The sequence below is a fragment of the Sinocyclocheilus anshuiensis genome, unplaced genomic scaffold (genome assembly GCF_001515605.1).
Source record: "Sinocyclocheilus anshuiensis isolate Anshui unplaced genomic scaffold, SAMN03320099.WGS_v1.1 scaffold1006, whole genome shotgun sequence".
NCBI lineage: Eukaryota > Metazoa > Chordata > Actinopteri > Cypriniformes > Cyprinidae > Sinocyclocheilus > Sinocyclocheilus anshuiensis.
The window spans coordinates 291,805-308,435 of NW_015540918.1; the positions used below are offsets into that span (position 1 = coordinate 291,805).

The window sequence follows — 16,631 nt, forward strand, 5'->3', positions numbered from 1 at the left end:
CTCCCTCTCTCTCTCTCTCTCTCTCTCTCTCTCTCCCTCTCTCTCTCTCTCTCTCTCTCTCTCTCTCTCTCTCTAGAGCGGTCATATGCCGGCGGTGCGTGTCTGGGATGTGGCGGAGAGGACACAGGTGGCGGAGTTACATGAACATAAATACGGTGTGGCATGTGTGGCTTTCTCCCCCAACAGTAAATACATCGTCAGTGTGGGTTACCAACATGACATGATCGTTAACGTCTGGGCCTGGAAGGTGACTAGCAATATTCGTACTGTCATGAAAGATGGTTTTCATTTAGTTTGCTTTTCCTAAAGGAAATAGCAGTGTTTGCAATGCATCAAAGTAATGGTGTTAACACAAGGCAACACTATATTTGTAGTGTAATGAATATGCATTATATTTTATACAGTATACGCTTATAGCTGAAGAATGAAAAGAAGAGGAATTTAAAGGAATAGTTCAGCCAGGAATGAAAACCGTACTCACCCTCAGGCTGTCCAAGATGTAGATGAGTTTGTTTCTTCATCAGAACAGATTTGGAGAAATGTAGCATTCCATCACTTGCTCACCAATGGATCCTCTGCAGTGAATGGGTGCCGTCAGAATGAGAGTCTAAACAGCTGATAAAAACATCACAATATTCCACACAGCCCCATCAGTTAACTTCTAGTAAAGCGAAAAGCTGTGTATTTGTAATTGTATTTGTAAACAAATTCACCAAATTGTTCTCTATCCATAATATTGCTTTTTTCGGTGAAAAAGTCATCTTGTCTGAATCAGGAGAGAAATCTGCACAGACCAACCACCGTTTACAAGCAAAAACAGTCCTAAACATATATGTTGGTGGACTTTGATGTGAGTAGACAACAGGGGATGGACTTTTTCACTGGAGGAAGCATTATTATGGATTGGTATTTTGGCCTGAAGCGATGGTTTAAAGTTTAATTGCCTAGATTTGTTTCTTACAAACATGCAGCTTTTTCGCTTCACAAGACGTTAATTGATGGACTGGAGTGGTGTGGATTACTTGTGGATTATTGTGATGTTTTTATCAGCTGTTTGGACACTCATTCTGACGGCACCCATTCACTGCAGAGGATCCATTGGTGAGCAACTGATGTAATCCTACATTTTTCCAAATCTGTTCTGATGGAGAAACAAACTCATCTACATCTTGAATGGCCTCAGGGTGAGTAAATGTTAAGCAAATTTAAATTTTTTGGTGAACTATTCCTTTAATGTAGTTCCATTTTGCATACTCTGTGTTTACCATGATTGTACCCTTTTGATTGTTGCACTTTAATCAACCAATAGCCTAAAAAACAGATCCGTAAATCATAGCATAAAAATTTTATAGACTGAATATTTGTCTTTTTGTCCTTTCAGAAAAATGTTGTGGTTGCCGCCAACAAGGTGTCCAGTAAAGTGACGGCTGTGTCTTTCTCAGATGACAGCTCCTACTTTGTTACAGCCGGAAATAGACACGTGAAGTTCTGGTATCTTGACCACACCAAGTCGTCCAAGGTACACGTTGCTAATGTGGCAAACTATCTCTAACTCTCACTTAGCTGTCACCACAGACGTCAAACCTGACCACAGTTGAAAATGTCACGTCACATGAATTCCCAGCCCATTCATACAATACTGAATATTATCCTGGTCCTAGATGAAAGTCTCATAAATGTCATCTCTCACAGATGAATGCTACAGTACCATTATTGGGCCGCGCTGGTCTCCTTGGAGAGCTGCGGAATAATTTCTTTAGCGATGTCGCCTGTGGAAAGGGCCGGAAGGCGAACAGCACCTTCTGCATCACTTCCTCTGGGCTGCTCTGTGAGTTCAATGACAAAAGAATGCTGGACAAGTGGGTGGAGCTCAGGGTGAGTGACGAGGACACTGATTGGTTGATTGTGTAGTCTGTCACAAATATGCATGAATGAGTAGGTGCCATAGAGTTCAATAGTTTGATTCAAAAAGTAAAAATTGCATTCAGAATAGATTTTTAGACGATTTTAGCTCCTATTTTATTCAAAATATAAAAAAAAAACTCATTAAAGATCCACATTTCAAAATAGTTACTGTTTTAATGGATATGAGTTTTTGTAGTGAACACTAGATATGAACACTAGATAACATTAGCTACACTGAAAAAATATTTTGAAAATGTTCACCCTGAAATTGCTAGTAAATTTAAAAAATAATTACAAAGAAATGGCAAGTAACATGGAATTAAACATGACATTTTGATTTTCTTGTAAAACATACTCCAGTATTTTTTGTTTTATTTACAACTTTGAAACAAAATCAGTTTAGCTGTCTAACTATTTACCTATATTTGGATAATATAGGATGTTGAATCCATTAGGGCATAAAAAAAGCTGAATTTATATAGGCTGGTTTAGTTCTGAACAATTTTTTAAAATCTCAATGGAAAATGAATGGGGAAAATAATTCTGAGAGGTCACTCTTGAGCTCTATTCCTTTAACATGTTTATGAAAATAATATGCATGAAAATAAAGCTGTTTTAGACTTGGAGTTAAACTTAAAAAGCTCAATTGTCACATTTTTACTCCCTAATTTGTAGTTGAGCTTTGTTTAGGCTTTCTTGTCTGTGTGTTTTATCCATGCTAAGCTGTTTTTTTCCTTTTCTGATATTAAAGCCCCTGTAACGGAGGGCGTTTCTAAGCTCTCAGCTGTGTTAAGCGAGAGTGGAGTGTGTTAATTACTAATGCTGCTATTACTGTCGTCTAATATTAGTCTGTTCTGCTTTTCCTCTCACACTGTCCAGAAAAATGACAGTTTCGCAGTAAGTTTCACATCAGGGCTGCGGACTCAGCTGTCATGTCTCATTGTAAAACTCATTGAACGACATGTCACGGTGCTGCTTGTCAGTCATGCTCACCTGTACACTGGATGTTTGACCTCATTACCTTCACTTGCCAGTTATCACTCTAATCTCAGACAAAGCATTTCACATTATGTATGATCAGGACACAGAATCATCACCCACAAAACTTGTTTAATTTTTAAAAACCCATCATTTCCTGCATTCACTGCATACACCGCCCCTTTTGTGTGTTTGTGTTAAAAAAAAATTATTATTATATTAATTTTAATAGATTTTTTTGTATTTTTACATTGCATTGTTTTACATTTTTTAATTATGTATTTAATTATTTTAATTATTAATTATTAGTATTAATTATTTAATTGCATAGACTGTCCCTTTTGTGTGTTTAAATTTTGTTATTATTATTATTAATAATATTATAATATTAATTGTAATATATTTGTTATATTGCATTGTTTTAATTGTTTTAATTATGTATTTAATTATTTTAATAATTATTTAATAGTGTTAATTATTTAATTGTATTTTAAAAGGTAGTTAATAATATTTTAGTTATGTATTTAATATTTTAATTTATTATTGGTATGAAGCATTCAATTGTATTTTGAAAGGGTACTGAATAATATTTATATTTATTTTTAAGGTAAATTTAATGTTTTAACATAAATCACCCAATATATTAATATCCCAACATGATATTTTATAATTTAATTCAGTGCATTATTTTTATTTACTGAAACATCAGATCAGTAATATCTATTTAAAGAAAGGTTTTTGTATCTCACAAAAGAGAAGAAGAAATTTGTATTTCGTAAGTCCTTTAGAAAACCGTGAGAACTAGGCAGCCGTGTTGTGAACTTGAACATGATTTAGAGCTGATATGAGATCTTGATTTGACTCCTTACAAACTGTCAAAGTGGGTCACAGTTAGAGCAGGTGGGCACTGCACAATTCTGCTTTTGTGGGACCCTTGTGCCCACTGCACAGAGAAAACAAGACCGAGTCAGAAGAGTGCCAGAAAGAAAGGGATACAGAGAGGATGGTCAAGGATACAAAAGCCCCTCTGTCTAACAGTTTATCAACTAAAAGAGCCCTAGTATCATTGTACAGCTTGATTATCTAAAAATGAACTTTGGTCTCTTGGCATAAAGCTTATTTAGCAAATAGTCCCCCCTAGGGATGTTCATTTTAACCGGTTAACCGACCGTAAGAATTTTGACCAATTAATACAATCAGTTAAACGGTTTAAAAAGTCATTTAATTATTTATTTTTTCAGTAATTTATCAAAATATTTTAAAAAGTTTGCTGCATGGTTAAAATATGCTAAGTGTATAAAAAAATGTGTTTTTTAGGGGGGAAAAAACAAGTCGCGTATAAGTCGCATTTTTTATTTAATTCAGAAATAGGTCTAATGCCGACGCGAAATGTTTACAAACATTATAATAAACACTGTAAACATAGCTAGGCTATTTTAGTTCCCCTCACTCCACAACAAATCCTTTCAATTAACAGTATTTAGAAAAGAATAAGAATTAAAAATATAAGAAGCTATAGCAATATAAACGACAAGCCAAATGAATTCATTTAGGCTAAAATGAAGCTGAAACCAACGTTGGGTCTCTCATTCCACACGAAATCAAATGTTTCCATATTCGCGATGTATTTGAATGGCAAATTATTATTTATTATGTACTTATGCACTCGCGTTCCAATATCCAAGTAAAACAAAATGTTTTGCATAACATCACGGCGGTAGGCTACTGTCTACTGTGATAACACTTAACAGCACAGATTTTACTACATATTTTTTTTTACTAAATAGTTTTTTTCCCCCATATGTTTGACTGACTGTATTTTATTATGATAATGAACAGGCTGCATTGTCAAGGTAGCAATGCTTAACTGAGTGCGCGGATGTGGCGCCGGTGCAATCACTTGAATTTTTTCCAACAGTAGAAGAAACTACTCCTTTTAGTCCTAAAGATAATCGGAATTGTAAAAGGTTTGCCTTTTATTTGTGTACATTCACAATAAAAACAAATCTTTGTGCTTTTGTAAAATAAGCCTAAAGAAAAATAGGATGTCGCTTTCTGTCGTCTGTTTCCTTTCGCGCAGCACAAAAATGAACCGAAACTCTGCATATAGGCTACTTGTTGCACAGTTTTTCTTTCATTTTCTTAATTTACTATTTAAGTAAAAATATGTTTCTCGTATAGGCCTGTTTATTCGTTATATAGACTATAGGCTACCGCTCGCAGAAGCGCTGCAGGTGCATATATGATGACCATGTGAATCCTCATGTTCTGTTGTTTGCTGCTTTCTGCGCATGTAAAATTAATCCCCGGGAAACAAATGTTAGTATTTTTTAACGGGTCACAGAGACTTATCCTTTCTAATTTAATTCATCTGCGCATGTAAAATTAATCCCCGGGAAACAAATGTTAGTATTTTTTAATGGGTCACAGACACTTATCCTTTCTAATTTAATTCAATTTTAATTTAAAATAATCTTGTCGGTTAACGGTTAACAATTGGTTAACGAGCGTCGGTTAGGAAAAATAACCGAAATTAACATCCCTAGTCCCCCCTGTCCTTATCTCACTAAATTAAATTAGATATTTCAGTGAAGGAGGCTCTTAAATTTTAATATTAGATTTTTCTCATTAGGAACATCTAACAGCCAATGGAAAAACACACAAATGAGCTCTTATCTTCTCACTTTTAACCTGCATGTACTCAGGCACTAATACATTTCTTTTTTCACATTTCATCTCTTTATTGCCACCTGTTTCATATTATTTTTATGTTTTATATCTCATCTGCTTTTATTTGCAGTTTGTGCATTGTGCATTTCCCATGCAGTTATCAGTGGAATTTAATAAGACATCTCAATTTAATGCCTAGAGCTCTCATTTTGTCTCATTACAGTTCACCAAACAAAATGATTAGGCTCACATGGTGAATATGCTTTTGGGTAGTTGCTCTGCAGATTTCAACAGAATTTAAATGCCCATTGTTCACAAAATTCAACATTTCTTCCATCACCCATTGCGTGTTTGATTGGTTTTATTACTAGAACTGCATTTAAAAGACTGCACTTTATATAGATAAATATAGTACAAAAATATTATAATTTTAAACAACAGAAAAAGTACAGTGTATGTGTATAATAACATACATAATATAAATAACCATTTAAATGCTTTCCGTAGAATTTAAATGATTTTTCCCCCACAAGCAATGCAAATGTCAAATTAATAAACAAATAAATACATGTTAAGAAATATAATATTATTATTATACTTTTATTATTGTTAGAACATTAATAATATTAATTTGTGTGGGCTCAGTAATGACTTAGATGCCACTCCAAAACTCTGGTCCTAGGAATAGTCATTCAACTCAATTTCTCCATTTTTCTCTCTCTCAGACCAGTATGGCCACGTCTCTGTCCGTCAGCGAGGATCTGATCTTCTGTGGTTGTGCTGATGGTACGGTGAGAGCGTTCAGCCCCACTGACCTGCACTTTATCTATACGCTGCCTCACCCTCACAGCCTGGGCACAGACATCGCCACTGTTACTGAGGCCAGGTAAGATCAAGTCTTGGTACAAAAAAACTACTAGTTAGTCCCATTTTATCAATATATTTGCACTATACTTAAAGTACCATGTATTGCCTTCACTGAACCATGGTACCACAACAATACATGTGATTGCTCAGAATCACTGTAAAACATAACTGTGTGCAATCCCTTTGTTAAAAGTCAGAACAGCAATATATATATATATGAAATGTAAATGGAAGCCATTTCATAGAAAGACAAATATTCATCATGAACAAATGTACTGTTAAAAAACTGACCCAAGCATGCCAGCGGGCACACCACTCCCAGAATGCACACTGTCATTCTGTCTCTCTTTATAATTGGGAATAAATAGCAGTGGTCTAAGTGTGGGTTTTGCTTGGAAACAGTTTCTCATGATACTTCCAGAAGACCTTTTGTGACCTCGCAGTACAGCTATCTTTAATGTTCCTGTAATCTGTCTGATCTCTCCACAGCCATCTCTTCGCCTACAAGAAAAACGTCCGTTATCCTGACACGGTGGCCGTGTCTTATGACCCCACGAACCGCTGGCTGTCCTGTGTCTACAGCGATCACAGTCTTTATGTGTGGGATGTACGCGATCTTCGTAAAGTGGGAAAGGTGTACTCGGCTCTCTACCATTCGGCCTGCGTATGGAGCGTGGAGGTGAGAAACAAGACATACATTTTAAACATTAACTGAAATAAAGTAAAATAAACAAATATTTTATTTCAGCTATTTGCCAAGGCAACATGTCAAATAAGATAAACATTTCATGCAAGCATTAAGGTGGTGACGGAAAGACAGTGCTGATCAGTTGGATGCTAATAAATTAAATAATAAAAAAACTAAATATAAAAAACCAGTTCATACATAGGTGTTTACTTTTATCTACAAAACTAATTTCATGCATTTTAAGTAGAATAAAAGTTTTTAGGATACAGTCAAGTGTATTCAGACTTCTGGCTGGTGCGTATGGTAACATGTTTTTGTCCTTTCATTGTGTCGTGTGTGACATAATGTGAGGCTGGTCTTTTGTATTTGAGCCTCATGTTTTTGTATTATTTTTGTGAGGCCTGATGTGAACTCATACGAGGTTATTGTATTAATGAAAACCCACCTGCTGTAGGTTTCAGTCTTCAGTCTTATGTACCAGACAAATTTTTTATTAATTTTTTTTCCATTGTGTCAGGCTACATATTTTTAAAAAACCTGTGGGATTTGTCGACATACAGCATATACCTACTGTATTTTCAGGTTGTGCCATGGGCTGTATCACATATCGGATCACATGATTCATGAATATGACTTCCCTTTTGGTTTGTTGTGTCTGTCTTTAGTTGTCTGGCATTTTGTGACCTCATCAGAGTTCCTGAAATATGTCTATAATTACAGGTCAGGGTTATTATAATTAACTGAAACTAAAACCATAAAAAACATTAACAGAAATACAGTTAAAAAAAAAACAAACATATTTTTGTTTAACTTGAAGTGAAATAATTAAAACTAAATCAGCTAAAACTAATAAATTAAAATTATTTATAAAACATTATTTATATAGACGCGTTAAAAAACTAAATTAATAAAAATAACAAAAACAAAATATTAAAACTAATATGCAATATTGTAACATATTTCAAATGTAATTCAAAATATTAACAAAAACTATAAGACCGTATCAGTGATACTAAAATAATACTGGTACAGGCCTAAATATTTAATCAATGATAAACTGAATTATTGTGAATATAGTGTCAGCTAAAGCTTCAGTTGTGACTATATTCAAAATATGCCTACAATATCTTATTACTTTTACAATGTTGTTAAATAATAAAAATAATAAAGACACATTTTCATTAAAAATCTGTCCTATCCAATGCTAGAATGTACTGTATCAGCCTTGTGTGTCACTTAGATGGATATATTCTCTGTTTGTATAAAGAGGATGTGTGATTAACGCCCAGTGCGTAAGACCGCTCCTTCTTGTTTGCTTGATAATGACCTAATAGAGTTTAAATGCCACATTAGAGTAAATACACCTGTATTTCTTTGTATGAATGAGTTTGTGTGATGTAATGCCGTGTATTTTGTCAGGTTGAATCACTTCTCATTCTTTTGTCCTGCAGGTGTACCCAGAGACGAGGGATGGAGAGTCACGTTTGTCTCCCGGATCGTTCCTCAGCTGTTCTTCTGACAATACTATCCGTTTATGGAACACAGACGCTCAGAACACCACCCTCAGCCGAAATGTCATCAGCAATGTGAGTTTTGGAAACTCAAGACTTGAAATGAATTCAGTCTTGTCTTTGAGGTGTTCTGATTTTGTTTTGTTTTTATTGCAAAAAATACTACTGTTTAAAGGTTTGGGGTCAGTAGGATTTTTATTTTTCTTACAAAAAATGTAAAAGTGACATTAAAGACATTTATAATGTTACAAAAGATTTCTGTTTCAAGTACATGCTGTTCTTTTGAACTTCCCATTCATCAAAAAATCCTGAAAAAAATGCATGACGACTTCTACAAAATATTAAGCAGCAGCTGTTTTCAATATTAATATTTATGAGAAATGTTTCTTGAGCAGCAAGAAAATCAGCATATTAGAATGATTTCTGATAGGGGTGCTCCGACTGATCGGCTACCGATCACTATCGGCCGATAATCACGTTGGGATGTTTGATCGGGGGTCTCTAAAAAGGCCGATCTCAAGCTGATGACGCTACCGTGAGAGGTTTGGCATGACATGCAGCGGCACCGTCTCAGTCTCTGTCCAGCGCGGCTGAAATAATTATAATGCTATATTTCTTCATTAAATAACTTATAAAGTAATTTGAAAACCTTGTGTGAGACGTAACTTCACAAACAGCGTGAGTGAATCACCGCGCGCTCTCTCTCTTTCTCTCTCAAAATACGCAAATGGCTTCAAATCACCACACATCGCGTCTGTCTATAAGCGAGCTGCACAGTTGACACAGGAAGTCACATCGTCACTAAAGTTTATAAATTGCATTTCTTTTTAATTCTTGCCAGTGTATAACCATTCAGCGCTCGCACGCTCTCCTGGAGACCGTGCCTCATGCACACTCGCAGCGCACACACATAACGCCAGGCTCACATTACTCCGTTTGCAGTGTATGTGCGTATTTTTTCTGCGCCCATGTTAACAGATTAAAGCATTCACTGCACATGGTTGCGGTCCGGCAGCGCGTCTGCAGCAGTGCAGAGATCGTTTCTGCACCGAGAATTAAATATGAACATGGATTGACACGAAAATGTAGCAATTACACCATAAATGCATATTATTAAAGTCTACTGTGTTCTGTGTTTCACAGTCAACACATATGTTTTTTTGGCTAGGTTTAAGGGGAAAGAGCACTTTTAGATAAACAAGGCAATAATAGATGCCACTCATGGAGGTAGAAAAACAAAGTAAAAAAAATTAAATTCAGGCCCTGAATAAATGTCTAAAAATCCTGATTGGAGTATCACTATATATAGTTATAAATGATAAAAAGAACGCTTTAAAAAGATCGGTATCGGTGATCGGTATCGGCAGATACTGCTTTCTGTGAGCAGCGATCGGTGATCGGCCTCAAAAATCCTGATCGGAGCACCCCTAATTTCTGAAGGATCATGTGACACTGAAGACTAGAGTAATGATGCTGAAAATTCAGCTTTGCATCACAGAAATAAATTACATTTTAAAATATATTGAAATTGAAAATGTTACTTTAAATTATAATAACATTTATGTATTTTTGATCAGATAAAGCCTTGGTGAGCATAGGAGACTTATCTCAAAATCAAACTTTTCAATGGTAGTGTATTTTCTGTGAAAAACAAGCATCATACTTGGGGTGCTACTGTGAACTGATACATATTTCTTCCATAAACCACATATTTTCATTAAAAAAAGTCAGCTACTGTACTATCAGCAACTCTGGCTTCAAAAGGCATTTAGACATTTAATCCACATGTCAAACATTCACATAGTGGACACTTTATTATTCCCAAACCTCAGTAGAAGTTGGTTAAAAATAATTGCAAAACTTGCACCGAAAGGTTTATTTAGTTCTGATTTGGTAGATTTACAGATGCCATTTGCTTTGATATTTATCTAACATAACAATATTCATGCATTTTAAGTAACTTTAAGTATATGTACCTTTAAAAATGTAATGAACAAGTCACAAATGATAATTTTTTTTGTCACCAAAGGACCTCCAGAAGGTTATTTATATGGACAGCAACACCTCCTCCCTGCTGGACACGGAATGCACAATCTCCAGTAACTCTGAGAAGGTCGACCCACAGACCTCCGACAACCGGACAGGCATTAGGACCATCTGCGTGAGCCCAGACGGGCTGCACCTGGCATCAGGGGACCGCAATGGAACACTGAGGTCTGTTTTTCACATGTCTGCTTAACACTTCTTCACTAATTGATTTGAGTTAATTGATCCTCTGAGGGTTTTAATGGAAAGGACAATGTTTTTGTGTACTGGGTATCACATGCATGTTACACCCTCTATGAAAACTGTGTATATAATGCATTATAAAAGTATTCTCAATGATTTTATACTATATTCTACTTCAGAAAATTTAAAAAATGTTTTAGACAATCAGACCCACACCGAACTTCTATTGTTTTCAGAATCCATGATTTGGAGAGCATGGAGGAAATTCTGGATGTTCAGGCCCACGACTCTGAGATCTTGTGTCTAGAGTACTCCAAACCTGAGACCGGTGAGTGCTGAGTAGGGTTGGGAACCAATAACCGGTTCTTATTCAGAGCCGGTTCTGTTTTTTGAAAAGAACCGGAACCGTGAGCAATTTCTAAGTGACACGTGACCAAGCGCTGTGAGCAGCCTTGCGCCGGCGTTTCCCGTAAAGGATGTCACAAACCAAATAACAGAAACGCCGCCCTGCCTCTTTAATTACTGAGCACATTGCTTCCCATGACACGCACTCCACAGACGCGCCGCGTCTTTAACTGCCGATCACATCGTTTTCCACGACTGTACGCGCACTCGCGTCTTTGATAAATGTGCACGTTGTTTTGTCTGACTGTACAACCGGAATCGTTAGGCAAAACTGGAACCGGAATCGGAAAATTTCTAACGATACCCAACCCTAGTGCTGAGTGTTTTTTTATAGATCTGTAGCTAATTAAATCCTGCACTGAGGTGCCGCTTAATGCCCCAGTAAAAAGGAAGTGCTGATCCAGCTCAGATGCTCAGCAGATGCTCTGTAACCTTGGAGTCGCCACTTCACACATATGCCACCAGCAGTGTTTACAGCTAGTGTTTCCAGTGTAAACTTCACAGCTCAACCTGGTTCAACTTAAAACTGAAGTCATGTTTTCAATCTTAAAATACCCTCTCAATGTTCAATGTCCCAGCTTAATATACAGAGACAACAGTTAGTCATTTGTTGAGTTGATCTTTCTTTAAAAAGTTTAAATAATATGACATTGAAATGTTTGTTTGAACATCCTGACCATCCCGACATAGAAGCATTGGCTTAATCAATGGACTTAGCTTTGGTTCACTACCTGTTTGACTGACCAATGGCAGATGCGGAAATGTTGCTTTAAGCACTATCACTATAACATCTGTGACATGCTGTCAATTACCAAAGAAAATTATTCTTGTGCTTCAGGTTGTAGAAACAACAAAAAACACGCATCAGTATGCAAGCGAGCAGCATTGTGTGTAAACATTTAAAATATGCAGTTATCAATGCCACCATTTTTGTGGTAATCGACAGCATGCCACAGATGCTGCTGATAGAGCTTCAGTTGTAAATAACCCAGAAAGTTATTTTTCAGAGGAATTGAAAAGAAATAAAAGAGCCTTGGGTATCCATTTAAGAGAGCAGATGTGACACGGTTAGAGGATAGTGACATACCAGTAATAGTTGACCAAACAGTAGTTGATCCAAAATAAAAGATAATATACTTTGGAAACTGTCAGCGTTCGCAAAAAAGTGTAGCAGTACCATTGTATAAATAGAATACCACGGTATTATCATTGTGATAATGTTCCAGAACAATCATGCTCAAGTTTTTCCTGGGTAGTTGCTAGGATGCTACTTAATTATATATGGCTTAAGTCCAGTGTTATTTTAGAATTATTTATATACTTTTATAAAAATATTCTATTTGTTTATTCATATTTTAAAATGTTCAGTTTTTATTTTAATTTTAGTTTGTGTTAGCGATTTTGTTATATTCATTTTTATTTAATCTATTTAGCTACTTAGCTGTAGTAATTTAGTATTTTAACTTATTTTATTTCAGGTAGTTGCCAAGGCGATATTTTCATCTAATATTTCTTTTTTTAATTTTAATTTTTAATTGTATTATTTTACATTTTTTCATTTTGATTATTTTATTTTTAGATTTATTTCAATAAAGAAAACTATTATTTTTAATCATTTTACTTTTAGTTAACAATAACAACAATGCTTTGGTCCCTTCTTCAGTGTAAATCCATGGGATTTTTTCCCTATTACGTTGGAAATGCCCCCAACCACCACTAACTAGCATAGTGTAATTCTCTCCAGTTTTCGAAAGCTCTTGAGACTCTATGCAGGGCTGGGGGTTTAGAGCAGGCGTATTGAGAGTCATTATCTTCCCCTGTTAAGTGCAGTTCAGTGTGAAGTTGTGCTGAGCATGTGTTGCCTTAGCTGGTGGTTTATATCAGGCTCAAGGCTAGACACTGAGTACAGCTCGATGAGAAACAGAACATCTGCTAGAACACACATAGAGGTACACAATCTCGCCACCTTGCTTGCTTTCCTCTCCTGCTCTTTCGTGACACTGTGATAGGGTTCTCTCAGTTTAATGGACCATTGATCCCACCCACTGTAACAGGCCAAAAATGGCTTATCTACCATAATCTGCATGGTATTTAGACATTTTCTGCACTGCATTGTTTGGAATGGATGTAAAAAGGGTCAATTCAAAGAATCCTAGCATACTTATAAACTTGCTCATTTGGTTTTGCTGTAGCTGTTCAACATGCACTTCAAAAAACAATTGATCCATTCTAAATGGCCTGTGAGGATCTGTAATCCTCACGAGCTGCATTTTGATTAGTTTTTGCAGTGAAGAACATCACATTATCATTTGTGAGTCTGCTCTGCAGCCGGTAGAAAATTAAAGGGGTCATATGATGCTGCTAAAAAGAACATTATTTGGTGTATTTGGTGTAATGAAATGTGTTTATGCGGTTTAAGTTTCAAAAAACACATTATTTTCCACATACTGTACATTATTGTTTCTCCTCTATGCCCCGCCTTCTGAAACGCGTCGATTTTTACAAAGCTCATCGGTCTGAAAAAGCGAGGTGTGCTGTGATTGGCCAGCTATCCAGTGCGTTGTGATTGGCCGAATTCCTCAAGCATGTGATGGAAATGTTACGCCCCTACCATACTGTGATGATGCCCTGTCAGGCCGGAGCGATGATTCAAAAACATTAAAACCCATTATAAACGAGGCATTTGTTGCATCCAGTGGGGACATAATTATGGATTATAATGACTTATACTGTCTTTTTACGCGTTGCGTTGCATCGCGCCGCGTAAACATAAAACCATGTCTGCATTTGTGATCGGAGATTTGAGACTTTAGTCTTTGCAACTTTACAGATCTTCTTTATGCACCAAGAGCTTGTAACACTCCAAAGAGAAAGGAAAAATTGAAATCGCATCATATGACCCCTTTAAGAGTTTTCAGATGGGAATCTCTTGATAGAGATGAATGCTCATTTCAACACGATCTGGCTAATTTCTTCTGCTTAGCGTTGCAGAAACATATCATGTTCTGTTCTCACACTGTTCTCACTTTCTTCACTGTGTGAAGTCGCACATCAACACAGTGTGTTAGTGAATCAGCTTGTGGTGTGGAAAGTGCGAGAACAAAACCAGGAGCCGCTTTCAACGGCTCACAGGATATTGAACTTTTAAACACAATTTCAGAAATGCGGTTTGGCTGGTATATCCTTACAGACATGTACTGAGGGGCTGCCGGCAATGGTATCAGATGATAATATCATGACATATGTTAGTAAAATGAACACTGTATTCATGTACACTGCCATTCAAAGGTTGATGTAGAATGGAGTCAGTAAGATTTTTTTAATGTCTTTGAAAGAAGTCTCTAGGTTCACCAAGGCTATATTTATTTGATCAAAATACAGTAAAAACAGTAATGTTCTGAAATATTGCCATTTAAAATAACGGTTTTCATTTTAATGTATTTTAAAATGTAATTTATTCCTGTGATGCAAAGCTGAATTTTCAGCATCATTACTCCAGTCTTCAGTGTGAGTGTTTACTATTGTCATTTTGCATTATTGACACACTATTTTCCTAATTAATGCTGTACAGTTGCTTTGACACAATCTGTATTGTTAAAAGCGCTATATAAATAAAGGTGACTTGACTTGACTTCAGTGTCACATGATCCTTCAGAAATCATTCTAATATGCTGATTTGCTGCTCAGGAAATTATCAATGTTCAAAGTAGATTCAGGATTTTTTGGCACATAGAAATTTAAATTTATGTTAAATATCTGTGTGTTAGGGCTGAAACTGTTGGCCACCGCCAGCAGAGACAGACTGATCCATGTTCTGGATGCGGATCAGGAATACAGCCTCCTGCAAACACTGGATGAACACTCTTCCTCTATCACTGCTGTCCGATTCGCTGGTGAGATCTTAACAGCCTTGCCAAGTTTTATTTAACAACAAATGCTGGAAATGTTCATGTGCGATGTCTTTGTTTCTGTTTCAGCTAACGATGGGAAAGTCAGAATGATCAGTTGCGGTGCTGATAAGAGCATCTATTTCCGCACGGCACAGAAGGTGAGATCACTTTTTGTCACATTTAGATGTTTATTATTTCGTTGGACATCTTTAAAATGGAAAGAGTGGCATTTCTTTCATTGAGTGAAACCGAGTCCTGAGTCAGAGCTGTCAGATTCCTCAGGCCTCAAGAAACCGTTGCCAGAGATTCAAAGAACACCTGATTTAAATAGACACACAAGCACTTAACACCCATCTGCAAATGAGATACCAGCGGCCAGTGATTAAGTGTGAGACACAAACAAGCACTTCTGACATCCTAAATGAATCCTGAGATATCAACTTTGAAGTCTTTGAGTTTGTTTCTGAATGAACATTAAGAATTAAGAATAAGCATTAAGATCTGTTGAGATTAATCCACAAAACATTACATATAATTAAATATTGTCCAGTTGGAATTAACATATATGTCCAAATGTCTGAGAAGTATAGTTATGTAATAGTTATACAAATTATCCATTGATATGGTGGTATTGAAATTGTAATCGATTCCTACATGTTTTAATAATTAGTTATTTTCTTTGTTTTTCTCTGAACGTCTGCATTTTCCTATTGTACTCTTTTCTTACACTGTAATCTGCTTCTCAAAGCCCTTAATCCAAACATAAAACCAGATTAAGGTGGACAATTGATTTATTAGTGGAATAAACTAATGGAGCAGATAGTGATCAGATGTGACATCTTGAGGAGCTTGTGCAGCTGTAAAATCAGTTTTATTTCTGACCTTAATGTGACCCAGGACCAGGCATCATTAACAGACTGCTTGTAAATCCACTATATCATGCTTAAAGATGATTTCCATTCTCATTCTAGAGAAAAAAGCTCTAGGAAGAATAATGAACTTTAAAAAAAAATAACTGAACTAATCATTAAACATGCCAAAACAGACAGAGGAGGGAACAGCATTCACACGTGCTCATCACATAGTGAGGAAGACTACTCTGCATGACATGGATGTGGACCCCACACAGAAATATGCTGTTATTGGATGTCAGGATCGCAGCATCAGGTTTGTTTTCTTGTTTTTTTGCAATATAGTTGTTATTAAAAGTAGTAGGAGTAGTAGTGGTCATATTATTATAATTATTATTATTATTATCCTGTCCTTTTGTGCATCTGCTACAGTTGAGCCTGTCCTCCAATAAAATACAGGCTACTATTTGCTAATATATTTGTATTACTGTGAACATGTGTTTTTGTATCTATATATACGTCAATGTGTTTTAATTTCTGTATTTTCACAGTATCTTGACTCATTTATGAGGATATGACTGTATAGACGAGTCAATCCTGTATATATACGCCATACTGTATATATATATATATATAT

The 16,631-nt window shown here is 36.0% G+C and overlaps 1 protein-coding gene across 4 annotated transcripts in view; it reads left to right on the top strand.

Annotated features, from left to right (window-relative positions):
- LOC107689307 (mitogen-activated protein kinase-binding protein 1-like) overlaps window positions 1–16,631 on the top strand; it is a 50,242-nt gene that overhangs the window by 24,383 nt on the left and 9,228 nt on the right. For 3 of the 4 annotated variants that reach the window (XM_016487250.1, XM_016487254.1, XM_016487252.1), the window contains exons 5-16: window positions 77–247; window positions 1,382–1,519; window positions 1,693–1,875; window positions 2,785–2,802; window positions 6,279–6,439; window positions 6,910–7,099; window positions 8,560–8,694; window positions 10,649–10,833; window positions 11,085–11,176; window positions 15,021–15,146; window positions 15,231–15,301; window positions 16,189–16,310. In XM_016487250.1, the coding sequence (XP_016342736.1) occupies window positions 77–247; window positions 1,382–1,519; window positions 1,693–1,875; window positions 2,785–2,802; window positions 6,279–6,439; window positions 6,910–7,099; window positions 8,560–8,694; window positions 10,649–10,833; window positions 11,085–11,176; window positions 15,021–15,146; window positions 15,231–15,301; window positions 16,189–16,310 (1,592 nt within the window). The remainder of the gene's footprint in view (window positions 1–76; window positions 248–1,381; window positions 1,520–1,692; window positions 1,876–2,784; window positions 2,803–6,278; window positions 6,440–6,909; window positions 7,100–8,559; window positions 8,695–10,648; window positions 10,834–11,084; window positions 11,177–15,020; window positions 15,147–15,230; window positions 15,302–16,188; window positions 16,311–16,631) is intronic. The other variant, XM_016487251.1, reaches the window with a different exon arrangement.